This window comes from Tamandua tetradactyla, chromosome 1, assembly GCF_023851605.1.
Source record: "Tamandua tetradactyla isolate mTamTet1 chromosome 1, mTamTet1.pri, whole genome shotgun sequence".
NCBI lineage: Eukaryota > Metazoa > Chordata > Mammalia > Pilosa > Myrmecophagidae > Tamandua > Tamandua tetradactyla.
This window is the reverse complement of record NC_135327.1, coordinates 91,998,564-92,026,420: the sequence shown is the minus strand read 5'-3', so window position 1 is coordinate 92,026,420 and position 27,857 is coordinate 91,998,564. Positions and strand designations below refer to the sequence as shown.

Here is a 27,857-nt window from a genome sequence, read left to right as displayed (position 1 = left end):
CTTAATCTTTTTTGGCACTCTATTGTACATAACACATTGCTTTTCTATGGATGCTTTCAGAACTCTCTCTCTTGTCCTTGGCATTTGACAGTTTGACTACTATGTGTCTGGGCATGGTTCTCTTTGAGCTTATACTGCTTGGGGTTCATTGGGTATCTTAAATTTGCATATTCATATCACTCATTAAATTTGGGAGATTTTGTGACATTATTTCTTTGAATATTCCTTCTAACTCTTTTTCTCTTTCTCCTCCTTCTGGGAATGTATGTTGGTATGCTCAATAGTTTCCCACTTCTCTGTTTGCCTTTTAAAATTATGTTTTATTTTTGCTTGTTAGCTTGAATCATTTCTATTACCTTGTATTTACGATTACCGATTCTTCTGCCAGCTTCAATCTGCTATTAAAACCCTCTTGGGAGCTTTTCATTTCAGTGAATGTGCCATCAAACTCCAGTTTTTCGGATTAGTTTCTTTTAAAAACTTCTGTTTATTCCCTCACTGTTTTCCTCAGATCCCTTTGTTCTTTCATTGTGTTTTCCCTTGTCTCCTGGAGCATACTGAAGGTTTATAAAAAAGGCCTTGTCCAGTATGTCCAAAGTCTGGTCTTCTTTGCTGATAGTTTCTGGATTTTTATCTTGTTCCTTTGGCTGGGCCATCATTTCCTGTTTCTTTGTCTCTTAATCTTTTGTTGCACAATACATTTTAATATTTTAAAATGTTAACTCTGGAATTTAGTCCCTAGGCTGACTACTCTTTAAGTTTGTATCAACCTAGTGATACGGCAGAGATTTCCTTGAGTGCTAGGAGCTGAGAAAAACAAACCAAGGCAAAAAGCACCTCTCACAGTCTTTGAATATTGGTTCTACTTTACCTGAAATTCTTCAGAGTTCAGGACTCCTGTCAAGTAGGTCAGGCTGAGGCTGGTATTGAATGCCCCCTCTACTCCTTATGTAATAGATTTTCTCCCTCTCTTGGGGTGCTCTATTGTATGGTTTAATTCAGTAATCCTTTGCCCCAAGCTGGTTTAACTTAATATATTTACACACCAAACAATCCATCCAAAGTATACAATCATCATATAGTTGTGCGTTATCACCACAATCAATTCTAGACCATTTTCATTATTCCAAAAAAAAGGAATAAAAAAAAATCCTCAAATATCTCATACCCCTTATCACTCCTATTTTTTTAACAGTTGTATTCACACACCATACAATCCATCCTAAGTGCACAACCAGTGGCTCTTGGTATATTCACATAGTTATGCATTCATCACCACTTTCAATATGAAAATATTCTTATTTCTTCTAAAATAGAAAAAATAATCCCATATTCCTTATGTCCCCCTACTATTGCCATTTAGCCTTGGTATAGTGCCTTTGTTACAATAAATGAAAGATATTGCAATATTACAGTTCACTATAGAGCTTAGTTTACATTAATTGTATTTTCCCCATATAACCCTCTATTATTGACACTTGTAATAGTGACATGTTTGTTCTAGTTCATGTAAGAATGTTCTTATATTTATACAATTAATCACCAACATTGTGCACTTTAGGTTTCACTAAGTTATACAGTTCCAGTTCTTATCCTCTAGCTTTCCTTCCGGTGACGTACACGACTCTAGCCTTCCTCGTCAAACATCCTCACTCTCAGCTTTGCTAGTTACCCTTATAGTAATGCGCTAACCCTGGAGCATCTTACATTGCCATATTGGTCGACTGGCCCTAAATCTCTTATTGAAAGAAAAGATGGAAAGGCTGGAACGACTAATTTATTTCTATTCTGCACGAGTATATAGCATTTCCCCCTACCCCCCCAACCCTCTTCATAGTAAACTACATTTAGACTTAGACAAAATAGTGTTATTGGTCTCATACTAAAAACTAAAAGCATCCCCTGATTTTAACTCTCTGAAAGATCTGAATTTGGTCATAACTCCTTTGGCTGTGGGTCTTGGTCTCAGAGTTCTGCTGCATAGATAAGGGGAATAGAAAAGGGGGGGGCATTGATGGCCCGAGGGTCTCCTACGTGGAGACCCTTTGTCCGGTGCTCTATCGCCTGAGGGCAAAGTACTGAATGACCTGTGTCTGACCACAGCTTAGCAGGGCCTGGGTATCTCCAGGTAGTGGGGGTTGGAAATTGCCCTGAGGCCGGCCTGTGGATTAGTAGTTGGGTAGCTGTGTCAGTCCAAATCACTTAGGGGAGTTCTAAAAGAAATCAAGGCTTCCTCCTTTGGGATCCAGGCTTAGTAAATTTCATTAGGGTCGGGAATTCTGGTATTTTAAATAAGATCTCCAAAGGTAATATTTGGTGCAGTTAGGGATTGAAAAAAATACTGATACCATTTATTTCCAGTTACTACTAAAGAAATTTATTCTATCTTTTTTTTTTTTTTATAAGGTTGGGGTGTAAACTACATCAGCCCTGACTGCCTCTCTCTGTTCTCTATGGTAACCTTCTGGTGCTGTGGTCAGTTTTACCCTGGCATCCAGTGTTAAATGCGAGCACACAAACTAAGAAAATTTCCAGGCCCCAAATACTTCTAAACTTGTAGAGTTAGTAATCCGTAAAAGTGTAATTTTTTTGGATGAAAGTTTATGTATTTTATAAAGTTATTTCTAGGAGAAAAAAGGGAAAATTTGCTTGGGTATTCCTCTGTTAATATTGCATTTATAATTGTTCATGAGTTGTCTGAGTCACGTATTGTCTGCTAGTTCTTTTAGGGTAGAGGTTGTATCCTTAAATCTGTGTCCCTAACTAACATATGCCTGGCATATAATAGAGACTCAATAAATGTCTGATCGAAGGATGTATGAAGGGGTGACAAGTTGATAAACATATCAGAGAATTGGAATAATTGTCTTTTGTACCTTGACCTATGCCAATACATACAATTAATGATTTTTTTTTTCTTCCCAATGATAGGCAAAGGAAAATCCTCTAAAAACAAACCTTGAACTCATTACCAGATACTTTCTGGACCATTTTGGAAATACTGTTAACAATTTCACTTTAGCAACACCAATTCCTGCACTCTCAATTCCAAAGAAAAATAATAAGTTGCCATTGAGAAGCTCAGAGACCACGCTGGTAAATATATATGACCTTTCAGATGAAGATGCTGGATGGAGAATGTCATTGTCAGAAACAAGCAAAGCCAGGTAGCCATTCCCAGTTATTTTTTTTATATTAGTTTCCTATTGCTGCTATAACAAATTACTATAAATTTAGTGACTTAAAACAACAAGAATTTAATATCTTAGAGTTCTAGAGGTGAGCAGGCCACTGAACAGTATCTGGCTTAAAGTCAAGGTGTCAGCAGGGCTGGTGATTTCTGAAGACCCTAGAGTTGAATGTGCTTCCTTGCCTTTTCCATCTTCTAGAGGCTGCTGACATTCCTTGGCTCATGTACCTTTTTTGGCGTTATTCTACCTCTTGCTTCTTTTGTCACATCTGTTATTCTTTCTGTTCCTCCTGCCTCCTTCTTCTGAGGACCCTGGAATTACACCAAGCCCACCTGGGATAATTCTGGATAATCTCCTCATCTCAAAGTCCTTAACTCAGGCACACCTGCAGAGTTCCATCTGCAGGTTAGGTGACATATGCTCAGGTTCTGGGGATTTAGGATGTGGACATCTTGGGGCCATCATGCAGCTCACCACACTGTGCCTAAACTTCTGGTCGTGGAGTACTTGTTTTTCTCTAGTACTTATGATTCAAAATATTTATTTTAAATTCCATGATTTGCAAGGTTCAGGGGCTTGTTTGTCTGTATTTGCTTAAAAACAAGTAGAGAATTCTAAAAGATATTGAAACACTGTAGAGATGGAAAAATCTAAAATGAAACAAAACAAAACAATGGGTTTTGGAATTCTTAGGAGGAAAATGAATTGGCCACCAAAGGAGTGGCACTCCCATCTCTGTTGGAAAGCTGTTTCTTGCTTGAGCATGTCCAAAGCTTAGGGTTAAGCTGCCAAAGAGGGGGATGTCAATTAAAAAAAAAATTATTCAAGACTTAAGAAGTGAGAGGAAATGAGGGTGCTGTGAAGAAGGCGGCCCCTCCTTCAAAGGCACATACTGCCTGCTGAGAAGTTAAGTATTCCTGATTCAGTAACAGCCTGCAATATAGTGGCTGAACCTCCTGTACTTTACCCAGTTAGCCAAGCTCCAAACTTGGGTGTTGTCCTTGTCTTTTCCTGCTCTGTGATTTTTCTATATCTTTAAGTCCTGTCATCTCTTCATCCTTAATGAGGCTCCATTCTTTCTTTTTATTGTTTTAAAAACCCTGATTGTGGTAACATAAATAACATAAAATTTGCCATTTTAACCATTTTTAAGCATGCACTGAATTGAAGGGCATTGGTTGGATTCATAATGATGTGCAGCCAACACCAGATACCAAATGCTGGACTCAGGCCTTCCTCTGCCTTACCCCGCTGCCTCAGGCCAGCCTCTCATCCTTTCTCCTGGAAAACTCCCACAGGTGTTTCACTGGTCTCCAGACCTCCAGTAATCTCCTCACAACCACCCTCCACCTAAGATCCTGTGAAAATCTGGCCTTGCTGCCTCCCTGCTGAATGGCCTTCTGATGTTCCCTTTAACTTCCAGGATAAAATCCAAACTCCTGAGGATAACCCATAAAATTCCTTCTGTGAGTCAGCCCCTACTGCTGACCCAAATATGTCCACTTTTACAGGCCTTGGTGCTAGTGCCGGAACCCACACCAGACTATCTCCTACCTACTCATTCTTTCAGACTCAGGCGCTGCTTGCCCCGGAAACCCTTTTAATCTCCCCAGACTGATTCCAGACCCTTCCCCAGTCATAGCACACATGATGCCTCTCTCATGTGTGACCCAGTGTCTGTTTGGCATACGGTAGGTATCAATTCCCGTTTATGCCAGAGTCCGCTAGTAGGAAATACTGGCCTGAGTCAGAGCAGGGCTGGGTTCCCAGTTATGTCAGGTAAGACCCCTTTTGCTTGGGTCTCTTGCTTTTTCTCTTTGGCTTTCTTTCTCTTTCTCTCTCATTCTCTCCCAATGCTTCTTGCTTGTTCTCACTCACTGCTGCTCACCTTCTTTTCTCTCTCTTACTCACTTACTTGGTTTCTCTCACTCACTCACCCTCTCTTTTCTCTTTCAATACCAAGCCTCCCAAGAAAAACAGCCATTAGCATGCTGCCTTCATCCCTCACTTCACAGTAAGGGGGAGGGAGCCAAGGTTGTTGCTTTTTTTTTTTTTTTGTATGCTGTAGGGCGGGGTCACATTTCATTCTTTTTCCATGTGAGTATTCCCTTATTGCAGCACCATTTGTTGAATTTTTTTGTTTGCTTTTTGTTTGTTAGTTTACTTGTTTGTTTTGTTTTTGGGGGATGTGCATGGGCCGGGAATTGAACCCGGGTCTCCGGCATGGCAGGCAGAACCCTACCACTGAGCTACCCTCACACCCTCACCCCCACCCCCACCCCCCTTTTCCCCGGTTGCTGCATTTTTAATGTACCCCTCTTGATGGCATGGAGTGAGGCTGACTGCCGCAGACTTGGGGCTGTATGGAAGGGCTGCAGTTTGCCTTCATCACTCAGGTCCAGAAGAGCCAAATGTTCCTTACTTGAGGTGTTGAAGGTCCTACTAAGGATCCTCAGGGAAGAAGGATCCCGGATTTCATTTGCTTGCTTTGTAGGCTGGATTTGCCCTGCATTTTCTAGTTTTTATTTTTAATGATACTACACTGGGTCTGGTTGGAAATCATGTATTTTGGTAATTTACTATGAGTGCCTTTTGAATTTTGAATTTATGATTGCTGTTACTGATTCCTTGGGGAAATTGGTTTTAATGGAAATATTCCTTTTTTTTTTTCAGACATGACAATCTTGATGGGGATGCACTTGGTAATTTTGTGTCATCCAAAAGGCTCCCATACAAAAGTAAGCCCTTACAGACTGTCCCAGGTGAAAGCCCACCCTTGGCTCCTGCCTGGGAGAAGTTGGAAGATCATAAATCACCAGAACCTTCCTTGGATATGAAGAAGATGGGAGAGAAGACCAGGTCAAAGTCAGGCCTGATTGTCCGAGGCATGATGGCTGGGCCCACTGCCAGCTCTCCACAGGTGAGGAGGTTGCCCTTTCTGTGGCGATGAGAGTGGAGAGGGAGCATGGCGCAGGGCTTAAGATGTCACCTTGGGTACCCCACAAGGCAGCTGAAGCAGAGGGAGTCTGTGTGGTAGCATGGGAAGAGCCTGCCCCTGTATTCTTCCTACCTCTGCTATAGATTCACTGTGGAACCTGGGACCTCTCCTTCCTTGATCTCGGTTTACCCATCTTGTCAACATGCTAGATGGGCTGAGGGCTCCCTTAGGGTCCTTCCATCTCTGGTGCACTATGGTTTTTGTCATCCTTTGCCAAGTGAGGAGGCATCTACTCAGCTTTGTCACCTCCATTCAGAAGTGGAGGATCTGCCCAAGACTAGAGAAATATTTTTATTTTTTAAAACATGAGAGTTAAAAGCAAAAGAACCCTCAATCTTTATAGTTTCATTTATTTTGCTTTTTCAGTTCTCTTTCAGGAAAAGCATTATGAATATCTGATATCATAGTTTTATAATCTCCCTTAAGGAGAGACCATGGTAAGATTGCATTGGGCATGGAAATTAAACCCAATGGGAGAACAAATGTAAAAGGAGTTGACAAAAATGAACAACAACAAAGTTGTTATTTACAACACAAAAATCAAACTCAAGGTGTGGTATCATTCAAGCCGGGAGCCTGAGTGCACACACAGCAGGGAGCCTGTGTCTGGGGCTGGACACCCGCAGCCTCCTCTACGTACTGTGTGTTTAGACATTGGTTGTGGCTTTAGATGCCTGCACTACCCTCCCAATTTTTTTTGAACTAGAACAATCTTCTCCATGTCTGCCTTGATCTCGTGGCATCTTTAGTCAAGGATTCTGTTTCTCTGGGCTGTGGTCTGTTGTTAGTCCAGCTGTGTAAGGTCTGCCTTGCTCTGGGATTTCATGACTCTCAGATGATACTGCAGTCTGGGAGTCCACCCTACTTGAAAAAGAACATGCAAAAACTGGACCACGTCCAGAGGAAAGGGACAAGAAAGGTGAATAGTTTGGAGGAAATTGCAAAATATAGAGATGTTTAATCTTGGAAGAGAAGGCTTGTTGAAGGCTTGTGGGGAAGGGTATAAGACATTTCTTCAAATGTGGAGGTGGAAATGGCTTGGTCCTAGGATGGCAACTGTGGCTTCTAGTAGCCTCTTGCCACTCCCTGATGGGATGCCTGTTCAGACAATAATTATCAATGATGTAAAGCACAAACAAAAGCTTTTTGGGCCCTCAATTTCAAGAGCCAAAAGAGATTATAAGACCCAGAAGTTTAAGAATCACTGATCTAGTTGAAACTCCCAAGCAGTGCCACCCCTACCCCCAGCAGGGAGTGCATCTAGACTCCCTTTACTATAACCAGTAATGTCTCATCCCTTCAAAAAGGTCCTATTCCACTGATGAGAAGGCTCTGACTCCCTGAGAGCTCCTTATACCACCTCCCCCACTGGCCCCAGCTGTGCTCTCTGGAGACACCAGGCAAGTCTAAACCATTCAACTCAACAAAGCCTCAGTGAACACCCACATAGCACACACATGACAGAGTCCCCACTCTCAGGAGGATGACATCTCACATGCTGCTCCAGTCCATCCATTTGATAGTAACTGTCTAAGATGTCCTTGTGGTTCTGAAGCCACATCAGGCTTGGTAGGAAAAAGAGCACCAAGATGAACTAGCAGTGTCTGAACAGGCATCCCATCAGGGAGTCCTTTAGAATCTGGCTTATTTTACTCAGCATTATGTCTTCAAACTTCGTCCATGTCGTCATATGCTTCCAGACCTTATTTTGTCTTACTGCTGATATATATATATATATATATAAACATTGGTGTGCAAATGTCTGTGTATTGGTATTGCTGGGTCATAGGGCAACTCAGTATTTAATTTTCTGAAGAATCACCAAACTGTTTTCCACTGTGGCTGCACCATTATACATTTGCACCAACAGTGAGTAAGTATTCCAGTTTCTCTACATCCTCTCCAATGTTTGTAGTTTTCTGTTTGTTTAATAGCAGCCATTGTTATAGGTGTGAGGTGATATCTCATTGTTGTCTTGATTTGCATGTCCCTTATAGTTAATAAAAATGAGCATCTCTTCATGTGTTTTTAGCCATTTGTATTTTCTCTTTGGAAACATGTCTATTCATATCCTCTGCTCATTTTATAACAGGGTTGTTTGTTCTTTTGTTTTTGAGCTGTATAATTTCTTTATGTATACAGGTATCAAAGCTTTATCCAATATGTGCTTTCCAAATATTTTCTCCCATTGAGTTGGCTGCCTTTGCACATTTTTGACAGTCCTTTGAGGCTCAGAAGCTCTTGATATTAAAGAGTTCCCAAATATCTATTTTTTCTTTTGCTGCTTGTTCTTTAGGTATAAAATTTAAGAAGCTACTTCCTATTATTAGATCTTGAAGATGTTTCCTTGAATTTTCTTCTAGAAGTTTTATGGTATTGGCTCTTACATTTAGGTCTTTCATCCATTTTGAATTAATTTTTTGATGCATTTTTTTAATTATTTGATTACAAATTTAATTAACTACATTTTATAATTAAAATACAAATACAAATTTAATACAATTGATCTTTTAGAATACATGAAACAGGAGCAGGTAAAATGTGCAAAAATATATAAAATATAGACCTTATTACAGTTAAATTTAAAGTGTAAAATTAAAGTGTAAAAGAAAAACTTAAATTTTAAAGCTTAAAAACACCGACATCAAATGTTCAATTAAGTTCTTAATCACCTATAAATTTGATCTTTACTTTCCAAAGCTTACAGTAATGTTGTATTTATTTTGATCATTTCTTAGAGTTACATTAATTTTATAATACACAAAAGGAAAAAGAATACTTTCTCATACCAGTCAAATTTAAAGGATAATTTTCATGATGGATTTGTAATAAGGACAGGACATAGAGTCAGCTTCCAAGGCTATTCAAGCTAAAGCTTGTTGCCCATTACTCCATGGGACTTTATGAGTTTATACTTTCTTCATTGATTTTTACTTTCCTGCAAATAATGTAGTCTCCTATTTTTCTTTGGCTAGCTTCATGTAACTTTATTTCCTATCATTGTAATTGATCAGGCCTATTAGCTTTATTGAAATACACACATGCATTATTAGTATAGTCAGCAACATAATATTATCATTAGGAATAGTTGTGATATTAGGATATTATAATTGTTAAGGTCTTAGAAGAGTCAAATCTCAGGAGGCAAGGGAAAGACTCTTTGAAGACAGGATTTCTCTCTAAGAAAAGTTTCTAATTCAGCATTTCACAAAGTAGAGTTGGACTTTCTTTCTCCCTGGTGACCACATGTGACCTCAGCATTCACTGAGCATTTCTGTTCTGGATAGAGTTCTTATTTGGGGGTAGGGGAGGAAGCTATCTGATTTGCCCATTTTTCCTTTTAGTTACCTATCTCTCTCTATACAGAGAAAACTATGCAGCTACACTTAAACAGACATATGCTTAATAAAGAAAAATAAATTTATGTCAGCACTCCTTTCTTTCATAGTTGGGTATTTTTTCATATTCTTTATATTAACTTTTATTTCTCTGAGAATCAATATGGATTCTACTAATTCACTAATTTCTACAGGCTAAGTAGTGTACTGATTAGCTCTAATAATTATTTTATTATTTGGATTATATTCTTATTCAAATTGAAATTCATTTATATATATCTCGTAAATGATCCATTTAAAATTATTTTTACCTTCTCATAATAAGCTTGTAAATAAGGCCTAAGTTTCCTGTCCTCAATAATGATATATAAATTTGATGCCTAAATATGATATGAGACATAAATGTGGTATATAAATGTGATAAATGAATATGATTTAACATAAATTAAAAATATGACATTCCCAGTATTATAATAATAGTATACAATGTTATCATACATCAGTAATATGGACATATCAGTTATTTAGTCAATATTCCATAGCCTAATAGGAACTGTACAATCAGCACATTTCCTGAATAGAAGTAGGATTGAATGATATACATATGTTTTATAAAATATTAACATAAAGCTTAATATGGCTAATGAATGAGGTTAAGGAGAGTCACTTAGGGAACTGGTGAGAGAAAAGAGATGGGAACTCAAACCTTCCCCACCTTGGGCTCTTGTCTTCAAATCACAGTGTCAGAAATGAAGACTGTTCACATGTGCTTAAATTCTCAGGTATGAGAATACAAAAACTGGTTTAGAAAGATGAGAAAAAAGACAGAAACTGAGAGCTATGACTTGTCTCCACTACTCATAGCAAAAAGGTAGAACCCTTTCCTCTCCCAATTCATATGTTTACCATGTTCAGTCTTTGTGGAGAAGCTATGACAATCTGGAAATAGCGTGATTCAGCGGACACAGCAGGATGTTGGGGAAGTGAGAAATAGAATATGACCTTTCATTGAGAATGAGAAATGAATGGATGTGACCAATAACTGGATGTTGTTGAAAGCAAAACCATTCTTGTTTCAGCTCAGCACCATCTCTTTATTTGACCTTGAGTGGGTACTTTAACTTTGTTGGTCCTCAGTTCATTATGTCTAATGATGGTACTGAAGCCATTTGATAATTCAACAAATATGCTCTGATTATCTTCCCTATACCAGTTACCATTCTAAGCACTGAGAATACAATGGTAAAGAACAGACACTACCATGTCATCATGGTGTTTAGAGTCAGTGAAAAGATGGGAACTAAAAATTATAACAGACTGTGTGACTTCTGAGCTGTGATCCTTTGACATCAAAATTACTTAAACCTACAGTAGAGAGTTTTGTGATGCAATAAATGATAAAAGGCCCCTTTGCTGTAAATCTCGAGAGTACCTATTAACCTTTTGTTGTTTTGTTTATAATCTGTACATTACTAATGTATTTACTTTCCTTACCCTCAGTTTCTCAAATGGAGATGGATTAAATGGTGAACTTTACGGGGGGATAAGCAACACTATATCTGCTGGAAAATAACAAATGCCCCAGGTTCATCTCCTAGTCCTCCAGGGAGTAAAAATGAAGGAAAATAATCAAGCAACTTAGTAAAGTACCTTTGGGAAACTCTTCCATCATACCCTGGAAATGTGAATAGAATTATGTTTAGGTTAAATAGCATGCTCTGGATAGCTTCATTTAAAATCTTGACTGTTCTAGTCTTACACTTATTACATATAGACCCACTTGCTATGGAAGAAACTGTTTGCAATTATTTTTGAGGTTGGAGGATAGAACTCTTTGTACATAGATTCTCCCAACATGTTTGTATCATTTAGTATAACTTTCATCTCTCAGTGAGTTTTCATATTCAGTGTTCTTGCTTGTAAACTGAATGTTCTGATCACCTGAAAGAATGATGGATCTTTGCAACTCTGAAGCTGGAAACTCAAGAGCAAAATATAGGGGAGAGACTTTAAAGCACACACTTACTCCTCTGAGCATAAAATCAATAAAGTTTGCATTGATTTACACAGTTTTCAAACAACTGGGCATAGTCAACACTGATATTGCTACTCCTAGCAAACAGGCACTTCAATAACTTTTTCATTTTATTCAAAAAATATTAGAATTTGAACTTAATTACAGTGTAAAATTAATGCATCTATGGTTTGTGATTAAGGTATTTAAAGTTATTTTTCCATCAACAGAAACACAATTGTACAACATTTATAATAAGAAGCGATTCATTTATTTTTGTCTAGCAAAAAAAATCTGGGAACTGATTATCCATTTATTCCAGATATGGTATATTCAGCCCTTGTGTTCTTAGCTCAAATGACTGTCTAGATTTTTGTTCTAAAATCAAAGCTGCCAGGCATTGGTCTTGTTTAGAGTGGTAAATTTGCCTGCCTTACATGGTGAAGAGTGAAGTCCCACCTTTGGTAGCTCATCATACAAGTTATCATCATGGCCAGTATATGTGATAATGTGAAGTTTAATGTGACATTTGTCAGTATCTCCAAACAGGGCTATTGGTGAGAGATTTTTCATTCATGTACTTATGGATGGCTAAAAGAAATTCTTGTCTTGCTAGGGTCTCCTTACATTGCCCCTCCTTGCATATATAAGGTTTAGAAGGAAATCCAGAATATACAGTAATAATGTACCCAATTGCAAAACTCAGTGTAATATCATTTCCAGAAAACACTCCCACAGACATGAATCACTTTTATAATGGTATAAAGTTTTGAAAGATGAACTTTTCTCAGGGTCTGATTTTGAGAGCCCCAAGAAAAGGGAAGCATACAGCCAGATAACCAACTCCAGCTATTGATTGGAATACCTGGAATGCTGGGGTCAAGCTCTGAGAACAACTATTACTCTTTAAGCAGCCAATAAATGAAAGCAACCAGTATTCTCCTTTTTCATTCCATGCCTATGCAGGGGCAGAAAATGTTTGAAAGAGAGAAAAAGTAACTAATCAGGCAGTAGGGATAATTCCCTAAAAAGGGATGTTCTCCAAGAAAAAGGTGCAGGGCCCAGTGCAAGTGGTGACTGTCATTCAGATAATTTAGACTCAGGGGCTAGGATATAAGCAAAGTTTTCAACCTACAAAGTACAAAGCTTGGCCTCTGTTCTAGTTTGCTAGCTGCCAGAATGCAATATACCAGAAATGGTATGGCTTTCCTAAAAAGGGGATTTAATAAGTTGCTATTTTTCAGTTCTAAGGCCATGAGAATGTCCAAATTAAAGCCAGTCTACAAAAATGTCCAAATTAAGGCACTAACAAAAGGTTACCTTCACTCAAGAAAGGCTGATGAAGTTCATGTTTTCTCTCTCAACTGGAAGGGCACATGGCAAACATGGCAATGTCTGCAAGATTTCTTTCCAGGCTTCTTGTTTCGTGATGCTCTCTCAGGGTTGTATTCCCTCTTCATCTCCAAAGGTCTCTGGTTACATGGGCTCTGGCTCTCATCATTCTCATGACTGTTATGGTTGTTCTCCAATCATTCTGAAGCTTTCTCTTTTAAAGGATTCCAGTAAACTAATCAAGACCTACCTGGAATGGGTGGTGGTCACTGTCCCTTAAATGTATTCAACTTTAGTTTGTTGAGTGCATCAACATAATCCTTTAGTTTGTTGATCAATAAAATATGTAATAAAGGATGCAGAATTCAGAAAATACATTACAGTGGTCTTGGGTGCATGGGTGGTTCAGTGGTAGAATGCTTGCTCTCCATGCAGGAGACCTGGGTTCAATTCCCGGACCATGTACCTTTTCTTTATAATCAGATAATTTTTCTTTGAGTATTTTCCCCCTCTATGCCGTACTTCATGATATCAGATATTTCTTCATGTAGATGTAAACTGTCCCTGAATATAATCTATGTCGCACCTTGAATTATGTTCACATCAGCAAGTTCTCCTGTAGCTTGTGCAGGTGCTATACCTGGTAATTTCCCTGATCATACCTCATGGTACCTTTCCTCCTAGAGACTGGGTCATACTCTCTGTCTTTGTAGTTTTCTGAATCTCTCTTGGGTTAGTAAGGGTTCCCTGGTGACTGCTGCAGCCTCTGGGATGGCTTCTGGTTGGGGGATGGGTGGGGGCAGCGAGGGGAGCATGGGGACAACAAGGGGGTGGGTGGGGGAGCTGCGGACCCAGGTGCAGTTCCAGGGAGAGGCAGAGGGAACTGGGGTCCCTGGGGGCCGGGGCTGCAGTGAAGGGTCAGCAGAAGCCTCGTGGTTGAGGTCTCTGGCATCGAGGCCATTTGAACTGCTGCATTATGGGAGTTTGACCTCCACCATGGCCACCCCACCACCTCCATGTTCTTGAATTAATTTTTATATAGGGTGTAAGGTAGAGGGGTTGTCTTTCATTCTTTTGGATATTGATATTCAACTCTCCCATGTCCAATCATTGAAAAGATTATTCTGTTCCAGTTCAGTGGATTTGGGGGTCTTATCGAACATCAGTTGTCCGTAGATTTGGTGATCTGTTTGTGCACACTTGATTCGATTCCATTGGCTGAAATGTCTCTCTTTCTGCCAGTACCAGGCTGTTTTGACCAATGTGGCTTTATAGTAAGCTCTAAAGTCAGGAAGTGATAGTCCTCCAGTTCAGCTCTTCTCTTTTAGGATATCTTAACCATTTGGGGTCTCTTTCCCTTCCAGATAAATTTGGTAACTAACTTTTCCAAGTCTTTGAAGTAGGTTGTTGGGATTTTGATTGGTACTGCATTGAATCTGTTGGTCAGTTTGCTTGGAATTGACATCTTAATGACATTCAATCTTGCTATACATGAGCATGGAATATCTTCCCATCTATTTAGGTAATTTTTTATTTCTTCTACTAATGTTTCATAGTTTTCTGTGTACAAGTCCTTTATATTACTAGTTAGGCTTATTCCTAGATACCTGATTCTTCTGGTCATGATTTTGAATGGGATTTTTTCCTTAATTTTCTCCTCAGATGGGTCATTACTTGTATATAGAAACATTACTGATTTTTATATATTAATCTAGTATCCTGTTACTTTGCTGAGTGTGTTTATTAGCTCAAATAGCTTTGTTGTAGTTTTCTCAGAGTTTTCTAAGTATGGGATCTTGTCATCTGCAAATAATGAAAGTCTTACTTCTTCCTTTCCTATTTGAATGCCTTTTATTTCTTTGTCCTGTCTAATCGCTCCAGCTCAGACTTCTATACAATGTTGAATAATAGAAATGCTTTTAATCTCTCACCATTAAGTATGATGTTGGCTATGAGTTTTTCATATATGCCCTTTATGATACTGAGGAAATTTCCTGCGATTCCTACCTTTTGAAGTGTTTTTATCAGAAAAGTATGCTGAATTTTGTTTAATGTTTTTTCAGCATCAATTGATAGGATCATGTAACTTTTCCTTTTCGATTTGTTAATGTGCTGTATTACACTGATTGATTTTCTTGTGTTGAACCACCCTTGCATTCCTGGTATTAACTCAACTTGGTCTTGGTGTATAGTTCTTTTAAGGTGTCTTTGGATATGATTTGCTAGTATTTTGTTGAGAATTTTTGTGTCTATGTTCATTAGGGAGATTGGTCTGTAGTTTTCCTTTCTTGTATCCTCTTTATCCAGTTTTGGTATTAGAGTGATGTTAGCTTCATGAAATGAATTAGGTATCATTCCTTTTTCCTCAATTTCTTTGGAAGACTTTGAGCAGGACTGATGTTAGTTCTTTTTGGAATGTTTGATAAAATTCACTTGTGAAGGCATCTGACCCTGGGATTTTCTTTGTAGGAAGAATTTTGATGACTGATTGAATCTCTTTACTTGTGATTAGTTTGCTGAGATCTCTTTCTTCTTGAGTCAGTGTAGTTTGTTCATTTCTTTCTAGATATTTGTCTAGTTTTGTTTATAGTATTCTCTTATGATTTTTAACAGTTCTTCAGGATTCATGATAATGACATGTCTTTCATTTCTAGTTTTGTTTATTTGTGGCCTCTTTCTTTTTTTCTTTGTCAGTGTAGCTAGGGGTCCATTGATTTTATTGACTTTCCCCAAAGAGCCAACTTTTGCTTTTGTTGATTCTTTCTATTGTTTTGTTGTTGTTATTGTTCTCCAGTTCATTTAACTCTGCTTTAATCTTTGTTATTTCTCTTTTATTTGCTTAGGGGTTAGTTTGCTGTTCTTTCTCTAATTTCTCCAAGTGAGCAGTTGAGCCGTCAATTTTTAATCACTCTTGTTTTTAAATATAGGCATTTAGGGCAATACATTTTCCTCTCAGCTCTGCCTTTGATGCATCCTATAAGTTTTGGTATGTTGTATTCTCATTCTCATTCATCTCCAGATATTTAGTGATTTCTCCAGCAATTTCTTCTTTGACCCACTAATTATTTAAAAGTGTGATGTTTAATCTCCATGTATTGGTGAAAGCTCTGGTTCTTTGGTAATTGTGATTTTCCATTTTAACTCTGTTGTAGTCAGATAAAGTGCTTTGGATAATTTCAATTTTATTAAATTTATAAAGACTTATTTTGCTTTTCTGCAACAGTTGACAGTTTGATTAGTATGTCTCTTGGAGTGGCCCTATTTGAATTTATTCTATTTCGGGTTCATTGTGCATCTTCTATTTGCATATTTATGTCTTTTATAAGGATCAGGAAGTATTCCCTGATTATATCTTCAATTAACCTTCCCCAGCTTTTACTCTTTTCTTCTTTTGGGACACCAGTGATTCTTATATTTATGTGCTTTTTGTTATCCATCATTTCCCTCAGATACAGTTCCATCTTTTCCATCTTTTTTGCTATTTATTCTTTTGTGCACTCTAGTTCCACTGTTCTGTCTTCTAGCTCACTTATGCTTCCTTCTGCTTCTTCAAATCTGTTATCATGTGTCTCTAGTATATTTCTGATTTGGTCCATTGTATCTTTCATCTCTGTGAGATCTGCCATTTTTCTATTTAATCTTTCAAATTCTTTTTTATGCTCTTCTAGTGTCTTCCTGATATCCATTATGTCTTTATCAATATCTTTGACTAGTTGTTCCATATTCTGTGTCACCTTTGGTGTTTTGATTTGGTCATTACCTAGGCCATTTCTGCTTGGACCGTCACATGTTTTGTGATTTTCTGTTGTGTTTGGGGCATTTGATTATCTTAATAAGGTAATTTTGCCAGTTGGTTTCCTTCACTTGTCTAACATTTTATACTTACTTGGTTTTGCATTGAAGGTTCCCCTTTGTACTTAGTTTATCAGTAATTCCCAACCAAACCAAGGCCCAGATCTCATGTAGGGGATATAATTCTACTTGAGGGTCTAGTAAAAGCTAGGTAGGGGTGCACAGCTATTTCAGTGGCAGAATGCCATTGGCCACATGGGAGACCTGGGATTGATTCCTGGCCCATGTACCCCCCCAAAAATCCCACACCTCAGCAGTAGTAGGTGCCGAAGTCAGAAGGAGATACCCCAAGATATATTTGGAATGAAATTGGACTGGTGCCCACAGAAGGGAAAGAAAATAAATAAATGAGAAACAAAAAATAAAAAATCAAGAAAATATATTTAAATAAAAAAGAAATAGAAAATAAAAAATATTAATAAAACTAATAATAAAAAATACAGAAAAAATATATTAAAAAAAATACAAAACCTTGGCAGATAGGGAGTTTGCCAGACTACTCCTACTGCTTCTTCCCAGCAGGTAGCACTCATGAGGCACCTTCTCCCTTCAGGCCTGCCTGCCCCTTCCTGACTGTAGTGGCCAGCTGGGAAGATGGTACGTGGCAGTGGGACAGCTGGTCCCAGTGTATGGGTCAGGTGAGCCGATTGCTGCACCTGGGTGTGTAGCTGATTCAGGGCCCAGCACCCAGTGGATCTGCTGTCCACTGTGCCCAACAGAATGAGTATTGATGGCACCCAGCTTGGCAACTGCTCCCAGCACCTGGAGGCACAGCTTTTCACGATGGCTGGCTGTGCACGCCTCTAGGCCTCCCATGGGTGCTGCCAGCTTTGGTGCTGCACAGGGAGGTTTCCCATCCAGCAGCTGGGGCAGGCTGGAGCAGAGGGATGGTCAGTTGCCTCCAATCTGCACTTCTTACATGCCACCACCCACCCCTGGTGGGGGTCCCAGCTAATCAGACCCACCCTGCTCTCCTGTCCTGATCTCCCTGTCACTTACCTTCCTTTGATCACTCACCCCCCAAGACTGCAGTCTCCGTCATTTTTTTATGGTGATTTTATTTTATTTAAAATATTTTTTAAATACCAAAAACACCAAACAAATGCAAACATTCATAACCTTTGATCATTCCATTCTACATATATAATCAGTAATTCACAATATCATCATGTAGTTGCATATTCATGATCATGATCATTTCTTGGAATATTTGCATCTATTTAGAAAAAGAAATAAAAAGAAAACAGAAAAAAATTCATACATACCATACCCGCCACCACTCCTCCTCACGATCACCACCATTTCAATCTAAATTTATTTTAACATTTGTACCCCTTATTATTCATCTTTATACCATATGTTTTACTCGTCCGTTGATAAGATAAAAGGAGCATCAGACTCAAGATTTTCACAATCACACAGTCACATTGTGAAAGCTATATCATTATACAATCATCTTCAAGAAACATGGCTACTGGAACACAGCTCTACATTTTCAGGCAGTTCCCTCCAGCCTCCCCATTACATCTTGACTAACAAGGTGATATCTATTTAATGCATAAGAATAACCTCCAGGATAACCTCTCGACTCTGTTTGGAATCTTTTAGCCATTGACACTTTATTTTGTCTCATTTCACTCTTCCCCCTTTTGGTTGAGAAGGTTTTCTCAATCTCCTGATGCTGAGGCTCTGTTCATTCTAGGGGTTTTCTCAATCCCTTGATGCTGAGTCTCAGCTCGTTCTAGGATTTCTGTCCCACATTGCCAGGAAGGTCCACACCCCTGGGAGCCATGTCCCATGTAGACAAGGGGAGGGTGGTGAGTTTGCTTGTTGTGTTGACTGGAGAGAGAGGCCACATCTGAGTAACAAAAGAAGTTCTCTTGGGGGTAACTTTTAGGCCTAATTTTAAGTAGGCTTGACCTATCCTTTGTGGGGTTGAGTTTCATATGAACAACCCCCAAGATTGGGGACTCAGCCTATAGCTTTGATTGTCTGCACTGCTTGTGAGAATATCAAGAATTCAACTAGGATAAGTTGAATTTTTCCCCTTTCTCACCATTCCCCGAAGGAGACTTTGCAAATACTTTTTTATTCACTGTTCAAATCACTTTGGGATTTATCAGGGCATCACTCTGGACAAACCAACAAAATCTCATGTCCTGCTCAAGATTCCATGTCTCTGTCATTTTTTCCCTGTCCCCTATCTTGTTTTACGGAGCAGGGATGAATCCAGCCTACACTACCGTACCATCTCCCAGAAGTCTGGAATATTGTTTTTTGAAACTCCCCAAAACTCAACAAGTGACAGTTTCTTAATGTGGACTCTGAAACCTTATCAACTAATTTTTCATACTTCATCAACTTCCATTGGGCTGTCTTGCACTTTGAATGACTCTTTGATTCCAGTATAATTTAGTAACATGATGCACTGGTCATTTGGAAAAGACTGATTTACTGAGTTATGCAGATTTTCTATATGCCGACACAGTTCATTTTACAATATTAAAAAAATCACATTTGTTGATGTTACCTCTCAGCTCATCAGAAAATATTTTAAGTATTAGGAAGCCCTTTCTTTATTAGTGACAGATATAGGTTTTCCAAAATTGTAATTTTTATCTAAAAACTTATCTTGACAAATGATTAACATCAGTTTGTTTCCCTTGAAGTAACAGGCTCAATCTCTTTCCAGGAAAATGTTCACCAAATACCCAATTGCAAAAAGCCATAGCTTGTTTGTCAGTTGTTCTTGCAAGTAAAAGTTGGGCTCCATGAAAACATAGCTAATTCAGCTCACAACTGAGAGAATCACACAAGTACTTTTTCTCAAGATACTGTAATACTTCTGAACCCAGCAGAGTGCTTTATATATACCTCCTATTTTGTCACAAAGAATATGTGCTATTAGTTGGGCTTTAATAAAATTAATATTTTTTTATGCTCCAGTGAAGACATTCCTGAGTGAACTTAGCATCTCATTATTTATTTATTTTTATTGCACGTGTGTGTCAGTGAAGAATACAATGAGCACTGCTGAAAGTTTGGTTCTACTATCTTGATTTGTGCTAACGGTCAGCAGTGTTTCCCAGTTCTGCTTTTGCACCATCAGTGCAGATGTCATCACAGTGAAAAATGCACATCATATCATAATATTATGATAAAAATAGTTTTGAACCTCCTAAAAAGGTTTGGGGACCCCAGGGGTCAGTGGGCCACCCTGGACCAGGTAATGCTAGGACCCTGTCTTAAGGTGAGATTCTGATCATTAAGTACATGTAGATGGGACCCCTTCTTAACTGGGATGTGAGCAAGCTGCCTATGCTTTACTCCTAAGAGAATTGTTGTAAACCTCTCCTTTTGGTAATTGTTTTGAGAGATATAGTTTTCTCCTGGGATATGTGAATCCTTTTAAGGACATTGAAGGATGGATTGTTGTAGAATTTTCCCAGATTTTCTGGAAGGTATTTTTTGAGCCTTTGAGCCTTGAGAACAGAGTCTGTTCTCACCAAGGATAAGGTGAGGGGCTGGGTTCCTTTTGGCCAGAAGTTTGAGTCTTCTTGGGTGGTGACTAATGTCTTCCATCTTTTGTGGCAGGGGATGCTCTGGGTAGCTTTTCGAGGAAGTTTTTTTTTTTTTTTGGTGCCAGTAATTTCCACTAGGCCAGAATGCAATAAAATTAGCTTTTCTTGTTCTAGCTCAGACTTTGCCACTCAGCCCTTGATTATTTCTGGAAATGCTGAGAGGTCTGGAATTTTAAATGAAGGAAAAACCCAGCAGCTTTGTTTTTGTTCACCCCTCCACTGACAGGTAACAATATGAGTTCCCATTTTATCAGTTAATACACTGATAGTAAGAGAAAAAATTTCAGCTAATGCCTTTGGAATTTCTTCATTTCCAAAACTAAGCAAGTCTTCAGCACATCCTTGGTATAGGTCACTGGGCTAAGAGGTCTGAGAACACTAGAGACAGTGAGAAATTGCCTCTGCCGTTTCTGATCTACAGGCAGGAAGGGATTAAGACTGTATGTAAGCAGCCGAGGAGCAAATAAGCATAGCACCTGCTAGCCTTTGTTGAGTGCTGCCATGGTGCCTGGCTCTGTGCTGCTCCTTACACTGTTCTCCCATTGAGTCCTCACCACGATTTTGTGGGCAACAGATAGTAAAGGTCCATAATCCCTCATCTAAAACCTTTGGGCTAGATGTGAATTCAGATTTTATTTTGTTTTTAGAAAAGAAATACAGTCTGTAAGCCATATATAATGTAGTGCCTGCAGTCGGGTTTAGGACAGCACCCTATAGCCAAACACATTAGCATTTCTACATCTAAACTGTATTGTAGCATTTCTACAATCTAAACTCAACTGTAAATCTAAAATCAACAGTAAATAAAAAGAATTTGCTGCAGGATTCCAGAAGGAAATTTCACATTCAGAGGTTTTGGGATTTAGAAATGACAGATAGCAGATTGTGGATTGGTTGTATTAGGGGTGAGAGAAATGAGGAACAGAGAAGATAACTTGCCACATGTAACACAGCTGGAAGGGGTGCTGAAATTAGACCAGCATCTGACTCAGGAGCTACAGTTTTCCCTGCTCCCTGAGCCTACTGTCTGCGAGGGGTGTGGGGAGAAAGGCTGGATGGCTTTGGCAGGTAGAGTGCGTGGAAGCAGCAGTGGGATGCTCACATTTAAGGATCACCCAAAAGGATAAGTAAAATCCAAACAGAAGGAGTTGGGGGCGGGGAGAAGACGTTCCTTGGGGGGGGGGGAGGGGAATATCATGGGCAACTGCTTGAGGCAGGATGTGGTATTTTTCCATCTTCCCTAGAAGGGATCCTCACTGCTTGTCATCCTTGCCCCTTTCAGGATTCCTTCCGCAAACGCTCTCTGAGGCGGTCCCCGGCCTTGAGCAGCAGGACCCAGTCCCAAGAGGAAGAGAGTCAGAAGGTGCCTGAGCTCTCTACGTGCTCCCCCATCTGTCCAGCACCACAGGAGGTCCTGGCCACGAGCAATGGCTCTCCCTCCAGGAACCCAGTGGGTCAGCTTAGAGAACTGGCCATGGAAAAGCAGAAAACCGTTCCCAGCAGCCCGCCCCACCTGCCAAGCAAAGGACTGCCCCAGTGGGAGAGGACCTGGTTGAAAGACCCTTCAGAGGACGGCCCAGCAGTGAATAGTGGCACAGAGGCAGACAGGGTACCCTTGAAGTTCTACTTGACTGGAGGGAATTCCAGGATTACGCAGGAGAGACTGGAAAGGGTGTTCAAACAGCAGGGAAGCCAGCCCCTGGCCCTCAGGTGAGCTTGCAGTACTAAGGTGATGGCTTTTCAAAAAGAACCCTTACCTCTCACATGTGTCTGGTCCCTCTTGGCTCCTGAGGGGCCTTCCCAGATTCTCTCATGGTCTCTCATGGCCCCTTTGCCAGGGGCAAGATGGAGCCCAAACTCTCAAACCAAAGAAGCTATAGGGGAGGTTTCCTTGAGCCTTCTCACTTCTCAAAATTGAAGAAGTCTTTAGCAGATGGTCCCAAAGCTAACTTGCAGCAACATGGTCAGGCTGATGTGGCCTAAGAGATGTCTCCTGTGGAAAATCAGAGGGTGAGGGGCTCGTGGCTCCCACGTGGTGGCGAGTCAGCTCTCACAAGGCTCCCTTTGGGCAATATTTTCTTCCTTTTTACATCTATCCTTATTCTTTCTCCTTTTGTTCTTTTACATAGTTTTGATGAGTCGTACATTGGTTGATTTTTCTTGAAAAAATGTCATTAGAGAAGTTGTGAATTTACAAAACAATAGTGTTTAAAGTACAAGATTCTCATATACCACCCCATTACCAATACCTTGCATTGGTATGGAACATTTGTTACCATTGATGATAGCATTAAAAAAATAATTGTACTATTTTCTTTAACTGTAGTTACCTTGTTACAATTGATGAAAGATTGTTAAATAGTACTATTAAGTATCACCCATAGTTTCCATTAGTTGTATTTTTTCCATATACCACTCTATTGTTAACACTGTGTATTAATGCCATACATTTGCTATAGTTCATGAAAGAGCATTCTTATACTTGTACTAATTATATCCATTGTCTATAATAGGGTTCACTGTGTTATACAGTCCTATGTTTTATCATTTAATTTTTGTTCTAGTCACATATATGGCCTAAAGTTTCCCCTTTTAACTACATTACCTGTATATTCAGTGCTGTTAGTTACACTCACAATATTGTGCTACCATTACCACCATCCATTTCCAAACCTTTACAATCAACCTTAATAGAAATTCTGTACAAATTAAGCATAAAGTCCTCATTCTTGTAAAACCAAATTCTAGATTTTAACTTTATGAGTTTGCTTATTAGAATTAGTTCATATCAGTGAGATCATAGAATATTTGTCCTTTTGTGTCTGGCTTATTTCACTCAACCTAATGCCCTCATTGTTCATCCATGTTGTTGCATGCATGAGGACTTCATTCCTTTTTATGGCTGAATAATATTCCATTATATGTGTATACTACATTTGGTTTATTCATTCGTCTGTTGATGGACGCTTGGGTTGCCTTCATCTTTTGGCAATTGTGAATTATGCTGCTGTGAACATCAGTGTGCAACTATCTGAGTCTCCACTTTCAATTCTTCTGGGTATATATCTAGTAATTCTACACTTAGCTTTCTGAGGAACCACCAAACTTTCTACTACAGTGGCTGTACCATTCAACATTCCCACAAGCAATGTTTCTCTATGTATGCTGTATGGTGGGTAACATTTCATTATTTTTCTATGTGAGTATCCCATTATTGCAGCACCATTTGTTGAATTTTGTTTGTTTGTTTTTGTGGAAGTGCGTGGACCGGGAATCACACCTGGGTCTCCCATATAGCAGGCGAGAATTCTACCTCTGCAGTAATGTTTTTTTATAGTAACCATTCTAGTGGGTATGAAATGATATCTCATTGTGGATTTTTGATTTACATTTCCCTAATAGCTAGTGATGTCAAGCATTTTTGTTTCATAAGCTTTTTAGCTGTTTGTATGTCTCCATTGGAGAAATTTCTATTCAAGACCTTTGCCATTTTAAATTGGGTTATCTTCTTATTTTGAGTTGTAGGATCTTAAAAATATATTTTGGATACTAAACCCTTATTGGATATATGGTTTCCAAATGTTTTCTCCCATCAAGTAAGTTGTCTTTTCACCTTCATGACAAAGTCCTTTGAGGCACAAAAGTTTTAAATTTTGAGGTGAACCCATTTGTCTATTTTTTCTTTCATTGCTTGTGCTTTGGGTGTAAAGTCTAGGAAACCATGGCCTAGCACAAGATCCTGAAGATGCTTCCTTACATTTTCTTCTAGGATTTTTATAGTATTCGTTCTTATATTTAGGTATCTGATCCATTTTGAATTAATTTTTATATATGATGTGAGACAGGGGTCCCCTTTATTCTTTTGCATTTGTATACCCAATTTACCCAGCACCATTTGTTGAAGAGACTATTCTTTTCCAATTGAGTGGACTTGGTTGTTGTGTTAATCAGGGTTCTCTAGAGAAACAGAACCAACAGGAGAGATCTGTAAATATGAGATTTATAAAGGTGTCTCATGCAGCCGTGGGAATGAAAGAGTCTAAAATCCATAGGGCAAGCTATGAAATAGGCATCTCTGATGAAGGGTTTGGATGAACTCCACAGGAGAGGCCTGCTGGCTGAAGAAGCAGTGAAAGAGTCTCTCTTCTTCCTTAAAAACCTTCAACTGATTGGATTATATTGCTGTGGGAGGTATGCCTTAGTTGATCACAGATGTAATCAGCCACAAATGCAGTAAAATGATGATTTAATCAGCCAGCCACAAATTGTCCTTGTAGCAATGGTCAGGCCAGTGCTTGCCTGACCAAACCACTGGGCATAATTATCTGGCCAGGTTGACATCAGAACCTAACTATTACAGCAGTCTTGTAAAAAATAAATTGGCCATAGATTTGAGGGTCTAATTCTGAACTTTCAATTCAATTCCATTGTCAATATATCTATCCTAAAGCAAATACCATACTGTTTTGATGACTGTAACTTTGTAATGTATTTTAAAGTCAGAAAGTGTGACTCCTCCAAGTTTGTTCCTCTTTTTCAAGATGTTTTTGGCTATTATGAGCTTGTTAGCCATCCAATAAATTTGATGGTTGGCTTTTCCATTTCTGCAACATGGAATTTCGATTAGGAATGCATTGAATCTGTAAATCATTTTGGGTGGATTTGACATATGAATGACATTTAGTCTTTCAATCCATGATCACAGAATGTTTTCCATTTATTTAGAGCTTCTGTGATTTCCTTTAGCAATGTTTTGCAGTTTTCTGGGAATAATTTCTTTACTTCCTCGGTTAAATTTATTCCTAGATATTTGATTCTTTTAGTTGCTATTGTATATTTAATACTTTCAATTGCTATTGTAAATGGAATTTTTCTTGATTTCCTCCTCAGATTGCTCATCACTAGTGTATTGAAACACCACTGATTTGTGGGTGTTGATCTTGCACCCTATCACTTTGCTATACTCATTTATTAGCTCTAGTAGCTTTGCTGTAGATTTTTTGGGATTTTCTACATATGGTATCATGTCATCTGCAAACAGTGAGAATTTTACTTCTTTCTTTCCAATTTGGGTACCTTTTATTTTTTTTTCTTGTCTAATTGCTTTGGGTAGAACGTCCAGCACAATGTTGAATAACAATGGTGACAGTGGGCATCCTTGTTTTATTCCTCATCTTAGAGGGAAATGATTCAGTTTCTCCTCATTGAGGATGATGTTAGCTGTGATTTTTTCTGTTTTTTTCATATATTCCCTTTATCATGTTATGAAAGTCCCTCCTATTCTTATTATTTGAAGCATGTTTATTAAGAAAGGATGTTGAATTTTGTCAAATGCCTTTTTTGCATCAATTGAGATGATTATGTGGTTTTTCCAACTTGACTTATTGAGATAGTATATTACATTAATTGATTTTCTTGTGTTGAATCAGCCTTTCCTACTTGGAATAAATCCCACTTGGTCATGGTGTATAATTCTTTTAATGTGCTGCTGGATTCCATTTGCAAGTGTTTTGTTGAGGATTTTTGCATTGTATATTCATTGAAGAGATTCATTTTTAATTTCCTTTCTTGTAGTATCTTTGTCTGACTATGGTATTAGGGTGATGTTGGCTTCATAGAATGAGTTAGGTAGCTTTCCCTCCTCATTTTTTTCTTTTTTTGAAAAGTTTGAGCAGGATTGGCACTAATTTTTTCTAAAATGTTTGGTAGAATTCACATGTGAAGCCACCTAATCCTGGACTTTTCTTTTTTGGGAACTTCTTTTCTTTTTTTCTTGTTTTTGAGATTACATGAGTACATTTATTTGAAAACATCTATGTACCTGTCCTTTATATGACAGGAGGGACAATCATTTCTCTATAGCCGGAAGTGGAGATCAGTCTTTTGTAAAGATATAATGGTAAGAACACTGTTACTGAATCAAGTGACCACACTGACTCCTATTTACCAGGTTTGTGACTTGGTCCAGATAATTTAGTCTCTCTGAATTCATTTTCTCATTTATAAAACTTATAAAATGGAGACAACATTATTGACCTATCAAGTTTCTGTAGGGGTTAAGTGAGATAACCTCTATGTAAATGCTGAGAATATTCTTGCATAAAATAGTTTCTCAATAATATTTACTGAAACTGAGTGAGCAATGAGCTTTATTGTAGACTTGCATTATAGTTAGAGGATATTGACCACTCCAAAATGAATGGATAAATAAACTAATGTATTTACTATGCTATCTGAATAGAGTGAGCATATCAGAAAGCTCTGCAGTACCTTCAGGAGCACAACTTTTGCATGAACTAGAGAAGTGAGTGCTCTTCTAGAGGACCCTGGAGATCTGAAGGCTTATTGTTTTGCTCCAGTAGAGTACAAATAATCTCTAAAAGGCCTCTGCACTAAGATCATCCAGAAAGTGCCTTATCTTTCTGGGTGATATCCAGTGATTTCTTGGGTCAAAAATTTCAATAGGCACTGAATCCCAAGCATCTTCCAGATAGCCATTTGTCTATGGCTCCTCTTTAATTCATACTGCAAAGTCTTTTCTGTAACCCACTTCTTACCTGACCCAATAATTTTAGTTATACCCTATAACATGTTACTAACCTTCCAAAGACTGTGAGAAAGAGTTTCACTAATTTTTATCACAGACCTGCAAGGACACGGTTCCTTTGTGATCTTTGGTTCTTTATAAACTAAAAAGGAATGGTAATTTAATGCAGTCTGACTGGGTTTTTAATATAATTTATCTCATTTAATTCTCTCAATCATCCTATGAAATAGGTCACCACCATTTTATAGAAAAGACAGACTCAGAGAGATAAGTAATTTTCCAAGTTCACACACTTTATTGTTCAAATTCATTTCTTTTGATGAAAACCTAATGCTCTTTCTATGATAGAAAAGTTAACCTAGATCTTGCACAAGTCCTGGAGGTCCATCTCAGCCTCTTAGAACAATACTACCTTTAAACAGAATGAGGGCAGGCTGTTTATCATTTGGTCAACTGCATCTATGACAAATTTTTGTTTATAACAGTCTGGAAGTTTGGAAAATGTGCCCTTTTGGAGGCTAGTGACTTTACAAAGATGAGTAAGCTCAGAAGAGGAGGTGGTAGTATTGAAAGAAAAACCACATCTATCTTCAAAATACCCTAAACTCCTTGAGTAGGGGAAAATGGTTGAGAAATCAGGACAGGTAGATCCAGTACAACAGGCAGTATGCTGAGTGATCTTGGAACCAAGAGAATTGCTTGGGAATAGATTTAGGGACTAGATGGAACAAGGAAGCTGGAGCCATACATCTTATACCACTGGGTCTGGGGCTTGGTTAAGTGTCTTCCATACTTCTCATTGTTATTTCCAAACAATTATCCTTCTCTCCTTAAGTCCCCAACTATACTGTCCATACTCTCTGTTGCCATCACTACTATCCCCTGGGCCATTCCTTCCCATCTCTTGAGGGTTTTAGCTCCTGGCTCACAGTCACTCTCTTCAGCACTAATCGGCACTAGTGTTGTCATAATCTATGGTGACTTCAATATCCACATAGACCATG

At 38.6% G+C, this 27,857-nt stretch overlaps 1 protein-coding gene across 3 annotated transcripts in view; it reads left to right on the top strand.

The window, feature by feature from the left end:
* MINDY4 (MINDY lysine 48 deubiquitinase 4) overlaps nucleotides 1-27,857 on the top strand; it is a 137,417-nt gene that overhangs the window by 8,295 nt on the left and 101,265 nt on the right. For all 3 annotated transcript variants that reach the window (XM_077120529.1, XM_077120512.1, XM_077120521.1), the window contains exons 3-5: nucleotides 2,932-3,167; nucleotides 5,865-6,111; nucleotides 21,589-22,016. In XM_077120529.1, the coding sequence (XP_076976644.1) occupies nucleotides 2,932-3,167; nucleotides 5,865-6,111; nucleotides 21,589-22,016 (911 nt within the window). The remainder of the gene's footprint in view (nucleotides 1-2,931; nucleotides 3,168-5,864; nucleotides 6,112-21,588; nucleotides 22,017-27,857) is intronic.